This window comes from Staurois parvus, unplaced genomic scaffold (assembly GCF_062004578.1).
Source record: "Staurois parvus isolate SC_StPar_1 unplaced genomic scaffold, SC_StPar_1.0 ptg000147l, whole genome shotgun sequence".
NCBI classification, from domain to species: domain Eukaryota; kingdom Metazoa; phylum Chordata; class Amphibia; order Anura; family Ranidae; genus Staurois; species Staurois parvus.
In genome coordinates, this window is record NW_028317943.1 from 24,113,783 (window position 1) to 24,134,264 (window position 20,482).

Consider the following 20,482-nt stretch of genomic DNA (forward strand, 5'->3'; position numbering starts at 1 on the left):
CCTGGTCCACCACCCCTGATTTTATACGAGACCCATCTGCCAAGAAGATATTGAACCCCCTTTCTTTGGTCTGGAGAGGGATTTTTTGCCGGTGGGCAAAAGTCAGATCGATGAAGCAACTACAGGCTCCTGAGTCAACGATTGCGGTCACCGACAATGTTCCTCCGGGGAGCTGTAAAGACACAGGAATGGCCAGGTAACTCGACAGATCATCCCTTCCTGCGGGTAGAGAAAAAGAAACGGGCGTGGACTTACTCATTTTAGCAGGACAGGAGCGCACCTGATGACCAGCTTCCCCGCAGTACAGACATAGGTTCTGTGATAGTCTCCTTTGACGTTCCTCGACCGATAAGTGAGAACGGGCCAATCCCAGCTGCATGGGTTCCGGGTTGTCCCCTGTTTCCGTGCTTCGCGGATGGTTCCCTGGGGTTGGAGCTGTATCCCTGGAAGGAATCCATGCCACCCTTTGACCCTGACCGCTCCTTTCCAGCCGACGTTCCCTTAGTCTACGGTCGATTTGAATGGCCAACTCAATCAGTTTTTCCAGGGAGTCAGGTAGGCCTACTCGCGCTAGTTCGTCCTTGAGAGGCTCAGACAGCCCGATGCGGAACTGGTGGCATAAGGCCCCATCGTTCCATCTGGTGTCGCCCATGCAGCGCCTAAAATCGGACGCGTATTCTTCGGCTGTCCGGCGGCCCTGCCGCAGGGAGTATAGAGTCGCTTCAGCGGAAGCAGCTCGCTGAGGGTCGTCATACAAGACGGCCATGGCCCGAAAGAATTCGGTCACGGATTCAAGATGGGGGTCGTGCTTCTCCATCAGACGGTGAGGCCAATCCTGGGGCTCATCCTGAAGGAGGGAGACTATAAACCCCACCTTGACGGTCTCAGTGGTGAACGTGCGGGGTTGTAAGTCAAAGTATAGGGTGCAGGCGTTCCGGAAGGCCCGGAAGCGGCTCCGATCACCACGGAACCGTTCCGGCAGAGGAACGCGGGGTTCAGGAGCTGGGGATGTGGCAACCGCTCCGGATACCGGGTTAGCGGGAGGTCCTGCAGGTGGAGGACTCTGAGCAGGGGGAGTCAGGGGGGCTATTGACTCCATGTGGTCCTCCAGTCGGGCGCAGCGACTGTGGAAGTTCTGAAAAGCCTGGGTCAAGGTGGCCAGGTGCTGACAAATATCCTCTAGGGACGCCGGTCCACTTCCTGGCTCTGTCATGGCCGCAAGGTACTGTTATGATCCGCCAGGTGGTGCCTCAGGCTGCCAACTGACAGACCTACTCAGAGCGTGGGGTCTAAGCCCGGGCTGTGCTTTCACCAGAGCCCCTGATGGTGGGGATGGACTTGAAACAGTCCCGGGCCAGGTCACGACCTCCGAGCAGGCCCGCCAGTGGCTGAGGAGACCCTTGGGGACAGGTACCGGGAGAGCCAGATATGAAGAGGATGGCGGCCCCAGCAGGGTAGTAACGGATTGTGGGCCCGTGGGGGTAAGCGGGGTACAGAATCGGTAGGCGAGAGTAGTCGGGTCACACGCAGGGTCAGCAGGGAAGTCAATCCGCAGAATGGTCAGGGCAATCCGGGTCAAACGCAGGAGCAGGCAGAATAGTCAGGACAATCCGGGTCAAAATGCAGGAGCAGGCAGAGTAGTCAGGACAATCAGGGTCACAGGATAGGTGCAGGAACTCAGGATCACAGAAGACCTTGCGGCAATCTGTGACAGTGCAGGGCATCTTTAAATAGTGCGCCCTGCACTGTCATTGGCCGGCTAGGACGCGCCCCCGGCTGTCATTGGACGCCTGAGGCGCGCCCGCGGCTCCTACTGCGCATGCGCGGCGTCCTGTCATCTGCGGCTCGCCGGGACCTAGTGCCCGTGTCCCGGCGCGAGCCGCCGCCACTGCGCATGCGCGAGGGACGGAGCCGCGATCGCGGACCCTGGAGCCGTGGTCCCTGACACACCCTATGCAATGCAAAGAGTCAGATGCAGTGGTGTAAAGCACGCCGCCACTGGACTCTAGAACAGTGGAGACGTGTTCTCTGGAGTGACAAAACACGCTTCTCTGTCTGGCAATCCGATGGATGTGTCTGGGTTTGGTGGTTGCCAGGAGAACAGTACTTGCCTGACTGCATTGTGCCAAGTATAAAGTTTGGTGGAGGGGGATTATGGTGTGGGGTTGTTTTTCAGGGGTTGGGCTTGGCCCCTTAGTTCCAGTGAAGGGAACTCTTATGGTGTCAGCATACCAAGACATTTTGGATAATTTTATGTTCCCAGCTTTGTGGGAACAGTTTAGGGATGGCCCCTTCCTGTCCCAACATGATTGCACACCAGTGCACAAAGCAAGGTCCATAGACATGGATGAGCGAGTTTGGGGTGGAGGAACTTTACTGGCCTGCACAGAGTCCTGACCTCAACCCGATAGAACACATTTGGAATGAATTAGAGTGGAGACTGTGAACCAGGCCTTCTCCTCTGACATCAGTGCCTGACCTCACAAACGCACTTCTAGAAGAATGGTCAAACATTCCCATAGACACTCCTAAACCTTGTGGACAGCCTTCCCAGAAGAGTTGAAGCTGTTATAGTTGCAAAGGGTGGGCCAACTCAATATTGAACCCTGCGGACTAAGGCTGGGATGCCATTAAAGTTCATGTGCGTGTAAAGGCAGGCCGACCAATACTTTTGGCAATATAATGTATACCGCCATTTGTAAACGCTATAAATTTCACGTAAACTAATTAATTTACACATATTGGGATCTCTTTTTTTGCAAAGACGTAGCAGAATACATTTTGTCCTAAACTTATGAAGAAATTAGATGTTTTTACTGGACGTTTTATAGCAAAAAGTCAAAAATATTTGTTTTTCAAAATTATCTGTCTTTTTTTGTTTATAGCTCAAAAAAATTAAAAATGCAGAGTTGATCAAATACCACCAAAAGAAAACTCTATTTGTGGGGAAAAAAAGGACATAACTTTCATTTGGATGCAGCGTTGCATGACCGTGCAATTGTCACATAAAGTAATGCAGCGCCGTATCACAAAAAATGGCCTGGTCAGGAAGGGGGGTAATCCTCTGGAGGGCAAGTAGATAAAGTCCGCATCTGTTTTTTTGAACTAAAGAAAACCCTATTTTTCTTCCGTAAAAAACCCAGAGAGACGAAAAACTGATATAAACGGATGTAAACGGAAGAAAAAAGTGAAGTCTTTATAATTATACTTTATCAGTTTAGCTCAAATTTTGAAAAAAAAAAACAACTGAGGAAAAAAATGAAATGCCCGAGTGAAAGGACCCTCACATGGGGGCCCCAAAGGATTGTTGCACACAGGGGCCCCTTGGTGACACTGCCAGTGCAGGAATAGAACATGAACAATTCCGCCCAACCCAATGACTGGGGAAGGCAGCAGCTGGTCATGGCACGATACCAGAACACTTCCATAGAGCTCCCCCTTCATAAATCACAGCAGAGTATGTGAGAGGCGGCGAGGCGCAGACACCAGAGCGGGAGCAGCGCTCGGCATTGCTGCTGTATCGGTGCAATACACCATTCGTCCAGCCTGTGGAAGACAAACCGCTCTATCACCTCAGTGTGCGAACAGCCAGCCACCGGGGCCTCTCCACTTGTCACAGTCACCATGACAACCGCCCGCCCCCCGCCTCTGATTGCTGCACGACCAGGGCGAAGCGAGCATCCTCGCGTGCTGATTGGCCGGCACGAGCTGTCTATTAGCGGCTGTCGGGCTCGGGCTGTGCCGGGGTTATGTGGGCGGTGGTGTCAGGCTGTGGCTCCTCCCTCTCCCTCCTCGCTGGCTCCGGCTGCACATTGCTGTACTGCGACCAGTGAGGGGTGAGGAAGAAAGACAGAGCCGGGGGAGAGACAGAGAGAACGAGTGAGCCGGGGCCGTGCTGGACGCTATTCCTTGTCCGGGGGGGTAGGTGGAGGCTGTTCAGTCACCGCCCGGGGGGAGCTGAGCCCGCCCGGGACTCCTCGTGTCTTTGTGTCGGAGAGGAGTAAGGAGCTCTGACTGGACGGGGTGGACCATGCTAGTGGCTGCTCTACATCAGTGATCAGGGGGAGCTGCTCATTGTACACTGAAAGTCCCTTCCCCCCCTTCCCATAGACTGACATTGTGCTGAGGACAGCACCCACCTTTACTTTCTTCCTGTCACATTGTGATCCTGAATATTAGGTGCCCCCCTCCCCCCCTCGGGTCACATTTCATGTAGTCCATGTGTGATCTCCCCTGTGATTGTCAGCTATAGCTCAGCCCCCCCCCCCCCCATTGCTTTGTTTCCCTCCCCCTTGGCTGGTACTTCCAGGTGCCCCCAGTCCTGTGGTGTGGACTCCAGTCATGGCCTCTTTGTTGACCTCCAGCCTTCCAGTCTTCCAGCAGACTTCCTCCCAGTGACCCCCCTTCTCCCTGGATCTCTTCTGGGGAACTTGGCCAGATCTGAGAGTCAAGGCTGTACAATCACAGCGCTCATCACCTTTGTGGATTGGAAAAGTGCGAACCAAAAATGTCTACCCCCAACAGGTTCAAGAAGGACAAAGAGATCATCGCTGAGTACGAAGGCCAAGTCAAAGGTAAGTCGGCATGGGGGGTGATGGGGTAGGTGGGTGTGTGCCCACCGCTAAAAGTGGGGGATCACTTACAGGCTGCTTGATGAAATGATGTCATTTCTGGTGAACCCTGAATGAATGGCAGTTTATCACCAACAACTGCCATTGTTTTTTCAATAATAAAATACTCCTTTTCCGCTCTTTTTTTTTTTCTCCATCCTTTGTTGCATCCCTGTGCAGTTGATCTCCTGCAGCCTTTTCCTGTCTATATGCGTGCATCCTATGGCATTTCCCAGGGCCCATTCTTTATGCTGTGTATAATATGTGCTATGAAGGGCTGGTGCAATGTGTTGTTACAATGCATCACATTATTGACCTTTTGTTTCTTATTAACTTTATACTGAAATGTCACAAAGTGACTATATACATGGCAGCATGTTGAGATGTGGTGTACTGCTTGGCATAGCAATGCGCCCTGTTAAATGCATCCTGTTCTATTTTGCATCAACACACTGGCGTGAACAGAAACACTAGGACATCATCTATGCCTTGGGGTTTCTTCGGGTAACCCTGCCCAATGAACATGGTTTGAATAAGCCCTGATGGTGACAACAGTAGACTATAGGTTGCCATACAGGGCTCAAGCTGGTTAGAATTTGAGCTGTTGTTCCCCTTGTCAGCACCACTCAGTTTGATAAATGTCGATTTAACCCCTTCCCGCTGATGCCTCTCAGCCCTTTAAGTGGATCAAAATGTCGGGAGGCGGGCATTCTGATCATGTGACCAATGTGCTTGGCTGTCCAGGCAGTCACATGCTCAAAAGCTTCCAATCACAAGTGTGCAACGGGAGCTTTCCATGACAGTTCTCAGTAGACTGTTTACATATAGATGCATATATGCAGCCGCTCAGTGTCAAAGCCCATCTGCAGAGAGGCCACATATGTGTGCGGCAAGTGGTTAATAATCAACTTTTGTCAGAGAAGCCAGGTGGAAAATTGTCAGCAGAACAGCACCTTCATCCAGTCCAATGTAGTCACTGTTCAGGTATTCTGACAGCTGCTGGTGAAGGCTGTCAGAATAGAATAGCCTGCAGGGGGGATTTTTTCAAACCGTGCCCTTTAGTGTTGATAGAGGAATATATTGGATTCCTTTCATTCACCCTGCAGGCTAAACAAAATTAAAATCTACAAGTATATGGCCAGCTTAAGTTTCCATCGTCAGTCTCTGTCATTCAGCCCTGGTTCACACTGATGTGGTGCGGATTTTGCAGTATTTTCAGTGCGAATTCCGCACCGCATCACAATCGCACCCCGTTCATACAAACCGATGCGGGTGTGTATGTTTAGTTAGCACCCCGATAAAGGTCCACAAAATGCGGTACGATGTGCAGAATCGGATCGCATAGGTGTGAATACCTATGCGATCCAATTCTAGTGCGGACCAAAAAAGGGTCCTGCATGTTTGTGGAGCGAACAAAGCCGTACAAAATGTATGGCTCTGATCGCACCGCATACAAATCGCATGTGATTTGTACAGGAATGCGGTGCAGTTCCTGCGCGAATCACATGGGATTTCAGCACTGCTGTAGTGTGAACCCACAATTAGGATTAGATTTACTAAAACCGGAGCGCGCAGAATTTGCTGCAGCTGTGCATGGTAGCCGCTTCTAACTTCAGCTTGTTCAGTTAACCTTTGGTAATAAAACCTGTAAGCTGATTGGTTCTTATGCACAGCTGCACCCCCCCCCCCCCCACCGACACACAGGAGCACAGTTGAGTGACAGGGATAGAGCGTTGTCACCCTAAACAGGAAGTGCCTGAACACTGAGGTTCAGTCACCAGGTGTTTTTATTGAAAGGTTAAGATTTGAAATAACTTTTTTTTTTTTTTTTTTCTAAAGCTCCTGAGATTTTAGTGATTGGATTTCCACGGACATTAAGCAGGCATTGTTTTTATTCATAGTCCAGGCTGCTGTAACCATCATGGTTCCATTTTGTTCATTTCAATGATTTAAGCTCCTATTAAAGTGCTGTGTAAACTGTTGGCACTATATAAAGCCTGCATATTAATATTTTGCAAAGCTTTTTGCATAATGTAAATCATTGTGTAAGGTTGGTCTGGTGCAGCTGTTCATTGCAGATATTCCTATAAAAATAACCCCTCGGCTTTTGTCTCTACAACCTATTTATAGATTTACTTAGCAGTGAGTTAAAGGGCTCTTCATCCAGGTGTTTTTGTACTTTCCAAAGTCAAATGAAAAAGGAACAAAGGGGAGATGAAAAGTCATCAATGGGCTGTCAGTGTGAGGTAGTGTCACAGATTAGTTGTGCCTTCAAGTGCTGACATGACTGGAGTATGCAGATCGGTGCCATTATTTCTTCGCCTGCCCTGGATTCTGCATCTCTGTTACTAGTGCACTGCGATTTCATGGGAATAACCATGGCAGGCACCATGCATATGTTTAGATTTCACTTCATTGAGTCCAATGACTCATCAGGTTGGCTAAAGCACCACCATTCATTTGTGAAAGCGTTGCATGTTTTTTTTGCTACTCATTAAATATTGTTCCATTGATGGTGTTTTCCTGAGCATTGTGACTGCTCTTTGCTTCTGTGTGGAGTTAGGCCTAGATTATACACAGAGGAAATTTACTTGCAAATGGAAAGGACGTTTTTTTTGCTTTTAATACAAGTACCAATTAGATAATTTGACAATTTTATATGTAGTCATTATCTTTACAAAACAGTAATGTAAAATGAAGGGGGTGACTTTTCAAACTTGCTGTGTTCAGCTACATTATGATTATGGGAAAGGCTTGATTTTTTTTTTTTTAATAGTTTTTTTCTAGGAGTGGCCTCAGTGAATCAGCCTCATGTATCCAATGAGATTTCACACCCCCAGCCTTGTAGTTGCTATTCTGCTGAAAGGGAATTAATCATTTACTTAATCCCCATACTTTTAGCCACTGTACCTGTATGCATATATTCATGGCTTCTGGCTACTAGCAGAAGGTCAAAGTTTGAATCAAGTGTACTTTGTTATGCTGGAGAGGCGTTCACTGTGTTCAGCCAGCACAGTCACTGTCCTATATACAGAACACAATGGAAAATGTTGTTGTAATGGAAAGAAAAAGATGTTGCTTTTAGCATCCACTAAAGCCCCGTACACACGATGAGAATACTGGATGAAGGATCGTCCTCCCTTTTTTTTTTTTCTCAAAAGGGAAGAGGTCACTAATGTTACAAAAATTCTTTTACGACCAAAGGAAAATTCATAAGTGATGTAATGTATTTGTATTGTATTTTCAGACAAAAACTGTACCGATTAAACAAAAATCATACGATCCGGTATCATACCAGAAAAATTTTCGGTGCTTGTCCCTTCAATAATTTCGTATGAAAGCTGTGGACTAACGATCAGAATATTATACAATCTCTTCGAAAGCTGTATTTTTTCCTTTCGTACCATTTTCTGATTGTGTATTCTGAGCTTAAAGCTGGACATCCGTCAATTTAAAAATCAAAGAAGCCAGGAAGAAATGTTTTGGCCAAAAAGCAGCTCATCCAATCAGACACAGCTGTTTGGGTATCTTTTCTTGCTGTGTAGCGTAAATGAAGCACTGTAAAGCCGGCCATAGACAGATCTAAATTAGTCCAGTTCAGCATTTCAGTTCATCTATGGGTAGGCTAGTTGTACTGAAGTTGATTTATCGATCGATTTCAGGATAACTGAAATAGAATTACTGCCACTGCAAGGTGTGTTTTTGTTTTTTTTTCATTCAGTCTGAAAAAATGTTTGTGTTTAGCCAACTTTAGATTTCTTTTTCATTCTAAGCAGCCAGTTGAAAAATAACAGTAAAAATCTGGCACTTTTTCTTTCTACCGCTTATCAGTTAGTTTTATTACCTTTCCAGTGTCTCAAATACATTATTAAAAAAACAGAATACCAACTTAGGATCATATATTAAAGTGATTTCAAAGTCTATTTTTTAAAATTAAAATAATAAACAGGTTCATACTTACCTGTTTTGTGCAATGGTATTGCACAGAGCCACCCCCGAACCACCTCCTCTTGGTTCCCTGCCGGTGATCTTGGTTCCTCCTCTTCTGTGTCTGCCCTCATAGCAAGCTATGGGGGCAGACGTGCAGGCTTGCTCCTGAACTGGGCTGTGTGTCCATAGACGCACACAGTGTGGATTGGCCCTGCCCCTCACTCTCAGCTTACTGGTTTTGACTGCCAGTAGAAGAAGCCAGTGGCTCCTGCTGCTATCTGCAAAGCCTGTGAGACCAAGAAGAGGGAGAGAAGCCTACAGCACATACAGTGCAGCTCTGGAAACACACAGGGAGTGCGATCTGCAGCGGGTGTGAAAGTTGACTCCTCAAATGCAATTTGTAAACGCAGTGCATTTGCCTGCACTGGAATAAATGGTACAGAAGTACCATGTGATCTGGTTGCAGTGCATTTTTTAAAGCCGTGCATGTACTACCTTTGGTGCGGTTCAGCTCATTTCATGGCATGTGAATCGCACAGGAATGTGCAGTGTGTTCTGTGCTATTTCTGGTGTGAACCAAACCTTAATGCAGGGAATGCACTAAGGTAAAAATCCTTTAGACTTTAAAACCACTTTAATATGCATCATTTTTGTGTTTGGCATGAAGTTAGCTGAAGTACAGGGCCACAAGCAGATAACATATTGGCGACAAAGTATTTGGATCATGTTCTGCCATCAAAGGATGGTATTAACACATTTTATTATAACTACTGACATGAGAATGCCAAAACCTGTTTTTTTTTTTTTTGTTTTGTTTTTTTTTCCTCTGACAGATGTTGGTTCCACTTCCATTTAGATGTGTTTGAAGTGGTCTAAGAGGTGTCTAGGTTAAGTGTTAAACCATTGATGTCAGTGTTTGTCTTTGACCCTGATTGTAAAACCGCGCTTTGTACTTTCGCTGTTTGGTTTTTGCCATCATCAAAGTGTGACGAGTTCTGAAAAAGTAAAACTTCTAGTTGTTAGTTTTTAATAAGTTTAGGCACTACCAGAAAACTGGTTGATACTGTTTTTATTTCCTTAGAATGTAATTTGTTTTGATGTAACTAGAGATCTGTTTTCACAATCTGTATAACCCCCAGCTTTTCCAATGAGTTTTAATCTCAAGTATAGTATTATTATCACTTCTGCTACAGCACCATATACATAAGGCAAGTGTAGTAGGATGTAGCCCTTTACCTGCAAGTGGCTGCTTCTGGTGGCACTGTGAAGGTTAACTGCAGCCTCTGCTACGGAGGAATTGCGCAGCCCACCGCCTTTTGTCCTCTCTACCATCCTAATTTCTGATGTTACTACATTACCACAATGCATTGTGTTCTGTGAATGGTTGGTGGAGATCCTGTCGTTTATCTGTACCTCCTTCACTCACAGTACACAATGCATTTGTGGAAAATGGCGGAAAACTTGTGGAAATGGCATTTGTGGAAAACTTGTGGAAATGGCGGGAAGCGCAGGAGTGAGTGCGTAGCGTACCTTCTTCAGTAGCAGTTGCTGCTGTCACCCTTCACAGCATAGAAAACAGCAGCTCAGGACAGTATACCGCCACTGTGAAGGAGACACTGCAGGGATGGATTTCAGCTTTAAACTTCTAGCCTTATAGCAAAACCTCTACAGTTTTGGCGTTTTGTGTAGCCATGCAAATCAAGCTTACTGCCAATGCATTTACAGACCAGGTGATTGGTGTTTGCACCTTTTATTGATAACTTCTACATCTGGTAAATGGGAGTTGGCTTTGGTTGTCATTATGAGCAGTTAGACCCTTTGGATACAGCTTTTTGTCCTATGTGTGTCTGAATAACAGAGCATGCCAGGCTAAAGCTAACCATACACGGCTCCAATTTTAGCCGATTCCTGATGATCCAACTAAAATTCAACCTGTGTGTGGCCCTGTTGGCAACCTTCCACCTGCCCTCCGTGGATCTTAATAGATAAGTTCGCTTTCTGACCAAAAATAAGAAATGCTAATTCTTTTTGCAGGTAAAAAAAATGTGCTTTTATTAATTTTGGCTGCAGGAGCCTATAAAACATTGCACTGGTGATCAGCAGATCACTGATGCCATGCAGGTCTCCTTCAGATCTGTCTGAAGCAGATATACTGACAGTAAGAATCCATGAACTACCACGGTGCTCCACAGTGCCGTGGTAGTTCACTGAAAACTACAAGCCAACAGCCGCTAAGGCTGTGTCGGGACATGTATTGAAATTCATTCACAGAACACGATGAATGAAGTGGCCGTGTAGGAGGAACCCCACACAGCTGTGCTGTTTTTAAAAAATGACAGCTTGTTCAAGGAACTTCTGTCATGAGGGGGGGGGGGGGGGGCAGTGACTGCAGCATTGGGAACATGTTACATGTTCCACCATTAAAACGGGTGGAACATGTAACCTGTTCCCAATGGTGAACTTATCCTTTAAAATCAGAGGAGCCAGGGTGAATTGTTGAGCAGTGCCTGCAGCCTGTATTTGGGTATTTTGACAGCCATGGTGCCAGCTGTCAGAATACAGAAGCTAACAGTGTCGATAACTATCCATCAGGGAGTCAATAAATCTCTAGTTCAACCCACAGAGCTGAACAAGAGAAATCTTACAGTGTATAGCCAGCTTAACTCCCCCGTATTATCACACATGGCTTATAGCCGCTTAACATGAACCTGTCAGCCGTGTTTTAGTTTCAGTAGTTCACATTACCTGCTTTTGTTATTCAAAAACCTCTGTAATGCACCAGGTGGCCCTTGACCCTTAGAAAGGTATTACATTCTGACAGGTTCACATTATTCAATCCCAAGTATTAACACATTTTCCATTCTGTTAATATACCATTGGAAGTGTTTTAAGTGCAAACAAAACCAGATGATTTTGTTAGACCTTTAGAACTGTCCTATGTCCTGTGCACATTTCCTGTTATATCAAAAAGCCATCCTTATTGTTGTGTGTTTTTTTGTTTTGTTTTGTTTTATTTTATCTTGGGCTACATACTAATTAGCCTTTATGTTGTAGTGAACTGAATGTGGGAGTGATGAATAGTGTAGCAAAAAAACAGTAGGTAAGGCCTCACATGTATGTCATCCTTTCAGTCACATTTTTTCAAAGAAAAAAACAGATTCAGTTTACATCAGTTTGCACATTCGTTTTCGGTTCAGTTCAGTTTTTTAGTTCAATTTATCAGTTCAGTTCTATTCAGTCTACATCCGTCCGCTTCAACGGATCATAGACATACATTGTGGTTCAGTTTGGATCCATCTGATAAACTGACAGAAGGATCCAGACTGAATGTCTGTGTGAAAGGGGCATAAGGCTGGCAACACTGAACCCACAAAGGTGTTGTTGGCCTACAACAGGGTTAAATATCTGCATGCATTCTGGCTGATCAAGTATTTTTCTGTACTTGTGGGGTTTTAAAAGGATAAAAAAAATTAGGAAAAATGTATTGTACAGATGTACTGTGTGTATGTAAAATATATAAATTACACTGTATATGCACACAGTATATTATATGTAAACTTGGGGCTTAATGGCAGGTCAGAGGCCGTGTGCGAATTTAGGGAAACTCTTATTAACCCAGGTATCTCCCTGTTATTTGATCACATGATATGTCGTATTATACAGAGATGTATAGTGAGTTAGAAAGTTCTGATGAACTCTGAGCAGGTTACCTGATCCGTAAGTGAGTGTAAACATTACACCACATTTCATTTTAACACACAAACACACACTGTATGAAGAGCACACACAGTCAACCTGCCACAGATAAGGCAAGACTGCACTGCTCTGTTTGCTTTTCTTGTACATTTATGCTGCCTTTGCTGAGCTGGAAACCTTTCTGGTGCCTTTCTTCTTTAATCTCCAGGTGTATATCAGAAAGCTGTAAATCAGAATCCTTGATTCTGCTCATGTCTCCTAGATTGTAAGCTCTAACGAGCAGGGCCCTCTGATTCCTCTTGTACCAAATTGTATTGTAACTGTAATGTCTGCCTTAATTTTGTAAAGTGCTGCGCAAACTGTTGGCGCTATATAAATCCTGTGTGTATATATATATATATATATATATATATATATATATATATATATATATATATATATAATAATGTAATTTTGGTATGGACACTGGTATTGTATGGTTAGATGTCAGCCCTGAAGAGCAATCTGCATTTGGATCATTTTTCAAAGAGCATTTGCAAGAAGGCGTTGTACGCTACCTCACCCCCTACTTTAATCTGCTGAACCCCACACTAGCGTGCTGCTATCACATGCATTGTACACCTTTGTGTGACACTTGCAGAGCCATCCATTCACTTGAAAGCAACAGGGGGTATAAATCCTGCCAGGGTCACAAAGCACACGGCCAGGGCATGTGTACACCCTGAGCCACTGCTTCTGCAGCTAAGGGGGGTAGCCAGTAAAGGGGGGGGGGGAAGCACAACTCAACAAGGAGGTTTTACTGCGCCTAACTGCTAGTGTGAACATGCCCTAAAAACTGGGAAGTATAGCACCAACCCCATACAGATACTAAGGTTGTGCAAGCAGAGAAATATTTTTTTTTTTTTTTTATACAGACAGTGATTTTTGCTATAATTTGGGCATTACTTGCATTTTTCTATTAAGAAAAAAAAAAAATGCCACACACCACCCTACCATAAACTGTACTTGGGCTGGATCTAGATATCCGGCACACCAAAAAGAAAAGTTTCTATAAGCACCAGGTGCATGGAGTCTGAACATATATAGGTTGGCTATCTGCTGCCTTCCATTGTTCTTGGTGAGAGATCTGCCTGTGTGCTGCCATCTAAGTATTCGTGTTGCATTGTTGTCTTTTATTCTAATGCAGGTGGTGTTTCTATGGAATCAGTAAAATCAATCCGTATCAGAGATTAGGCCGGTTGGCTGTCTCTTTAACGATGTAGCAGTATATCGGTGTTTGTGTTTTTTTTATATACTTCCCATAACCTAAAATTGCTTGGCTATATTTATTGGTCACATGATCGCAGATCATGTGACCAATAAATACATAAGAAAGGTGATCAATATGTCAGTTAGGGTAGCTCATTATAGTTGCATTTAAGGTGTTTTTTCCTTTATTCATTTTTTTTTTTTTTGGCTTGGAATGCATATTTTGGTATGTTTTTATACATTTTTCACTTGTGAATTAGTACTGAGTTTACATTGATTTTTTTTTCTTGAAAGATGAGTTCCATATCATATTTTTTTTTTTTTTTGCGTGGTTTTGTTAGTCCAGTATAGACAAATTAAAGTAGAACTATAGGCAAAACTTTTTTTCTTCATTTTGAATAAAGGATGGTTATAACCCCTATCAGTTTATTTTTTGCCCGTGTCCCATTGGGGAGATTTACCGTCACTTCCTGTCCCATAGGCAAAACAGGAAGTGAGAGTAAATCCCTGCAAATCAAGGGAATTCCTTGGGGACCCCCAGGCCACCAGAACTAGTGTCCCTTTTGGAAGATTCTCCTTTAATTTTTTTCTGGGGACAACCCAAATTTGGGGATTTTCTTTCACTTTCAATGATAATGGTAAACAGGACAAATAGAGAAGGTGAATCTCCTAACGGGGACTTAGACAGCAATAAAAACTGGACAGGTGCTCTAATTCCTCTCCGCTCTCTCCAAAACTAAATAGAAAGTTTTGCCTTTAGTTATACTTTAAGTGTGCATATTTCATACCAGGCTGATTCCTTTGGAAGCAGAGAATAGCTGTAGCTTCCACTGCTACAGTGATCCTTAGCATCTTCCAAGTCCCATGCCAAGCAGCTGCCCAGCTGTGTAGTGTTCACAGGGGGTTGTATATGTGGTGTAGGGACCATTCACAGAATGCCTTGTATTTTTCTCAGTGGTTACAAGATGTTCTCTGGCAGGATAAGATGGACATTGTGATGTCACTTCCTCCCCCCTTTGCATTCATAGAGAAAATACAATGCATGCTCAACTGCAGTGTCTTAATGGCTTGTTTATATAGTGTATAGTGAACACGGGGTCACTCGCTTTGCATTAAACTTACATTGTTCCAAGCTGGAACAATGAAGCTATGCAGAAAAAAAAAAACATTCTTAGAATTCAGTTTTAAATATTTTCTCTAAATTTGGATGACCGCAAATGTCTAATTAGCAGATGTAAATGTATTTACATTTAATTTACGCTTTATTGTACAGCGCTGAGCAAACCCTTTGGCGCTATATAAACTCGTAGTAATAATAATAATAATAAATGTTGGAAGTGGCACTGTTGCCCATGAAGATCAGGTGCAATCTTTTTTTTTTTTTTTTTTTTTTTTTTTTTTACTCTCACCTGTCTGTTGTCATCATGTTTGTCTTATGCAACTCTCCCTGTAGACCAAAACACAGGCAATGCTGTGTGATTGAAAATTCATGAACATTTCCATTGATTTTATGGAAAAGCACATTTAATTTTGAGATAATGATGCTCATGCGACACCCATTCATAATTCAGTTGTGTCATGTTATGATCTAGCACAGGGGTTTCCAGACTTTCGAAACAAAGGGCCAGTTTACTGCCCTTCAAATATTGGGAGGGCCAGACTGTGGCCAGAAGGAGTAAGAAATGGCCTGTCATCGGTGGGAGTAAACAATGCCACAGTCTTGATGGTCAGTGGAAGTAAAAAAATGTAATTATTGGTGTCAGTGGGAGGAATAGAGATCCATCATTGGTGCCAGGTGGAGGAATAGTGTATCATAATTTGTTTCAGTGGGAGAATTAGTTCCCTGTCTTTGGTGTCAGCGGGAGGAATAGCACCCCGTTCCCACTGTCCGTGGAAGTAGTACTCTAAGGGCCAGCTAAAGGCAAGTTTGAAGACCCCTGGTCTAGCAGATGGCATGTGATGAACACCCTGCTTCCAAGTTAATGATGGAGTGCTTTGGCTTAACAGGACACAGTAGTTTTAGTCAAGTATGTGTCCATTGTTTACTCTGCTGGATGTAGGTGGTGTTCTCACATGTATGTATGGAGCTTTGCTGCCAAATAAGAAAAGAGAAGCGTTACCATGTGGTTTTTTTTTTTTTTTTTTTTTTTTTTTTTTTTTATGCTTCTAGAAGCTAAATAGTGTTATTCTATGTGTCCATGCTCACTACTTTAGGCTACTAGCATTTTTTGAGCATTGAAAACTACAGCCGCTAAGGCTGTCGGGACTTGCAGTTCATTCATTCACAGTCCCCTAAAAACAGGTGGAACATGTAACATGTTCCCAAAGGTGAACTTATCCTTTTTAACAGTTTTTTTTTTATTTTTTTTTTTTAGCTTTTTTTTTTTTTCTTCCCCCTCCTATATGTACTGTAAAAATTCTAATAAAATGCTACTAAAACAGTGCTAAGAAACACTATTACCAGCGTTTTTTTCTAATGTTTTTTGAGCTTCAAAAAAAAAAAAGTTAGTGTGCATGGAGCTTTAATTCTTTGAAAAACAAGTAAAAATTATATATGAAACCTCACCCTGCAGAACAATGCTAGTACAACTGGAGAATCCAAAGACCTGTTTTCTTTCAGAACTTAAGTGTGGATATTTTGCTTTGTCTCATAATGGTTTCTAGTCTAACAAGCAGGCTGAGCAGTGTTTGCTCCAGTGCTTACAATGTAGATCAGATTGTTACAAGGCACTCTACTTATTCCTAAGTGTAGGAAACCAGACAGTGAGAGAGTAGAGCTGATGAACACTGGACAGGATCAAAAGCTGTTCTCTTACCATTGGGTGTCCAGTTGGAGGATGTTTATTCACCATGTATCGGTACCTTGCATCTGTTCTTTTCCAGCCTTAGGCTGCTGATGTGTCCTGTTTTTTAATTGCTAAGAAAATGGTCTATATTGCTGTGCAGAATACTGTTTTGGTTTAAAGCATAAGTTCACCTTTTGACCAAAAATAAATGCACCTTTTTCTGCTGGTAAAAAAAAATGTGCATTTATTATTTCTTGTTGGAGGAGCTACTAAAGCATTGCACTAGCGGCTGGTGCCATGCAAGTCTCCTGCAGACCTGTTAGTATATCTGCATGCTCATACGGGATGTACTTGCAAGCAGATATACTGACCGGAAGGTTCAATGAACTACCACGGCACTTCGCAGCACTGTGCTACTTCATTGAGAATTACAAGCTGACAACCGTTAAGGCTGTTGGGACTTATAGTTCATTCATTCACAGAACACTGTGAATGCATAGAGCAGGCGTGTGGGCGGAGTTTGCATGGCCACACTGTTTAAAAAAAAATGACAGCTAGTATGGGGAACATCTCCCTGTACTTCTGTAGAGGGGGGGAGGAATCGGGCAGCGGCTGCAGCATTGGGAACATGTTACATGTTCCAGCCTATAAACAGGTGGTGCATGACATGTTCCCAAAGGTGAACTTATCCTTTAAGTTATGGGAAGGCTGATGCCAATCAATGCCATGCACCTGTTTGAATATCAAACAGATAACCTTTGGGCATTAGCATTGCTTTAATTGGCATTATTTTTTTGCCTACCATATTATTGCCCTTAACTCCAGATAACAACCTTAACAGACGCTCGCCGGGTAGTTCTCTCCTCCCTTTTTTTTTCTTTTTTTCCCCAGTATCCTTTTCCCAATTTGAACTTCCTGTGTATGCTATAACCTTCCTATATGCCCTACATATACTATATCCTATGCCCTGCTTGAGGAATGTGAGAGTTGGGTGGGGGACAGTGAGGATCACAGGATGGTTGGCTACAGTCTATACATCTGGAAACTTCAGATGAGTATGTTTTATTGCTTCTGTACTTGGCACAAGTAACACTGGCGCTGATTGACAGGAGGAACCGAAGTGGAGGCTACCTGCAGCAAATTAGTTAGAAGTATACTACCAATTCAGGTAGTGAAGACAGCATATTTGAGTCTGACTGATTTAACTGCATCCTGCATGCCACCAAATTATTGCTGGGTTGTTTTAGTATCACACCCAGTAAAATATAGTTATTACTTTTACAGCTAGTAAGGTATGTTTCCTTTTTCTAAATAGTAAAGCAGTCTTATCCTTGACAAGAACCACAGACTTATTTTAAAATTTGGTCTTCATTATACAAGAAACCGTTTCCACTATTACAATTTAAAGCTTAACTCCAGGTAAACGGCTAAGTTCATATTTATAATGCATATATGAAAGCTGTCTTGGCTGCCAAAAAATGTTTTCCCCTCTCCAACCTGTCCTGTGATTTACTCAGCCCTGACCATGGCCTAGGCAACGTGGTAACCTAAGTTTTCTCTAACACAGCTAGGTCTTTTTCCTGTCCCAGCCTGTGATTGGGCAGTGAGGAAGCAGACTCATAGGGGTTTATTTACTAAAGCTGGAGAGTCCAAAATCAGACTCCCTTCTGCATAGAAACCAATCAGCTTCTAACCTCAGCTTGTTCAATGAAGCTTTGGCAATGAAACCTGGAAGCTGATTGGTTTCTATGCAGAAGGGAGTCTGATTTTGGACTCTCCAGCTTTAGTAAATAAACCCCATAAGGTCATATCGCTCTGCTCTTCCCTCCTGTCAGCATATTCTTTGACTGCACAGTTACATACAGGACATCTGTGTGCCCCAGAGTATTACCTCTCTGGCTGAAATCAAGTCAAATACAGGTACACAAGTTGCATATTAATATGTTTGTTTTTTTTTTTTTTGTTATAAATCTCAGCTACAAGCGCACCAAAAATACTCTTACAATGGCCCTACACTGCAAAATGTTAAATGTTTGAATAAGTTAAGGATTTACTCCAAACTCCAGGCTTCCTCTATCCATGTGACTGGTCCTGCAATACCTCCTCTCTAAGGTGCTCGCGGGTGCAGTCGCTTGCCTGCCTCCTCTATGTACAGTGCAGGGATCAATGTTGTCCTCACGTGCATTCGTTTGTTTTTTTTATATTTTATCAGTCTCAAATTCAGCTTTATTATTTCTGTGCATATAGTATATGTGTGGCTGTGTCAATGAGGTGAAAAGTGTTTTTTGAAGACGCATGTGTTCCATGTATATTTGTAGACTGACCTATCCAGTGATAGAAAGTGTTTAACATGTCTTAAGCAGAAATGCTGAAGGCATTAGTGTGTTGTGTACATCTATGGAAGAAGAGTGAAATTTTAGTGGTTAATGTGTTTTTGTTCTGTAATTTACAGGAATACTGTTCCTCTAGAGAACTGTATGAGGAGATTATGAGATGGTACAAGTCTTCCTAAGCCGCTTGATATTTTTCAGTGGTTTGAGTATTGCACAGTAGCAGATAATGTCTAGTAAAATTTGTGTATTGGGGAAAAGTATCAGCTGGCTTGTTTTCTATGAATTTAAGGCTCCATGCACACTGAACTTAAAGTGTTACTAAACCCCCAGGACCCTGCATTCACTACACCTGGTGTCCCACAGTACATTGAAATGCAATTATAGTAAATATAAACTGCTAAATAACTTTTCTCAGCAGTTCTAGCAGTCTTGTGACTTCAGCAGAGCACTGGTTAAAGCTTGTAGGAAGAGTTTTCTTTCTGCTCTAGGAGGATGTGAAACCCCCTGACCCTCTGTCTTGACTGTGCTGATTTGCCCTGTGTTGATTACATGCACTCTCCAAAGAAAGAAAAAAAAAAAGCCTCTCTAGCAATACACACCAAACTGAGCATGTGTATATGATTCAGGATTCAGTCTGTATCAGGTGGTCATTTCAACAAGAGGAGGGGCAGAGAAGAAAGGATCAAACAGTCTCTTTACACAATGCGGAGAATTAACCATTTAGGTTCCTCAGTGAGTATAACAAGCATGCTTTACTGCATATACAGACTGATTTTACTGTTGTGGGTTTAGTAACACTTTAATATGTAATTCCTCACTGTCACCAAGAGTATACCAATAGCTAAGACCAGCTGTACACAAGGCAATTTTCATCTAGATTTGCTGAACTCAAATCTAATTGGCCATCAAAACTGTCCTGGTTTGGGCATTACTTATTACCACAACATTTGAAATATTCAGATTTTTTTTATCTGGCTGTGAATGAATCTACATTTCTTTAGCATATGATAACGCTTTGAAATGCTTAGGCATGCCTTAATATGGCTCCTGTATCTCTCCTATCTTACTAATCTCCATAACAAGTGCAGTAAATAAGTATTGTATTCAGGTTTAATGCACTGTAAAATCCAACATGTACACCATCAACCAACTATCAGTTTGTATACTTCATTTGTTTTCATTAATGTATATAGCCAATAACACTGGATACATAGTGACTACGCTGTGGATGAATCTCAAGAGAACGGGGTAGTGTATGCCATTGTGTCAAAAACGTATCAGCAGCACAATTGGATACATAGTTACTACCCTGTGGAAGAATCTCAAGGAAAGGAGTATGTCAGACATTCCTTCCTATACAGACTGATTTTACTGTTGTGGGTTTAGTAACACTGTTTCTGCAGGTGTTTTTCCCCTAGAAGCAACATAATAATCCTATGTGTCCGTGGACATTTAGAGGCATATTTTAAGCTCCATGTTTAGAGGCAGGGGGGAAAAAAACCCTCCTGGTTTTTGTTTTTAATTGGAGTTTTGTGGCAAAAAAAATGACTAAACACGCCTCAACATGTGCAAAAAACACTCTATATGTGCATTTTTTTTCTGCCAAGGAAACTGGCGTTTTTTGAAAGCCTAGTGCCCATGGAGCCTAACTGTAATTAGACTTTGAACGTTATTGTGTTTTCCTTGGTGGCGTGTATATATATGTATATATTTTTTTCTTGTAGATCGCAATTGTGACCATTAAAGTGTTACTAAACCCACAACAGTAAAATCAGTCAGTATATGTAGTAGAGCATGCTTGTTCTCCCTATGGAAACTAAGGGGTTAATGCTCCACAATGTGTAAAAATATTTGATTATCTCTTCTCTGATCATCCCCT

At 43.1% G+C, this 20,482-nt stretch overlaps 1 protein-coding gene across 7 annotated transcripts in view; it reads left to right on the plus strand.

Annotated features, from left to right (window-relative positions):
* The first annotated feature begins 3,784 nt into the window (after window positions 1-3,784).
* The window catches only part of SRGAP1 (SLIT-ROBO Rho GTPase activating protein 1), a 228,654-nt gene continuing 211,956 nt past the window's right edge, over window positions 3,785-20,482 (plus strand). For 2 of the 7 annotated variants that reach the window (XM_089674140.1, XM_089674141.1), the window contains exon 1: window positions 3,787-4,574. In XM_089674140.1, coding sequence (XP_089530266.1) covers window positions 4,508-4,574 — 67 coding nt within the window. In that variant the 5' untranslated portion in view covers window positions 3,787-4,507. Of the gene's footprint in view, window positions 4,575-20,482 lie in introns of all 7 variants that reach the window. The other 5 variants (XM_089674135.1, XM_089674136.1, XM_089674139.1 and 2 more) reach the window with 4 other exon arrangements.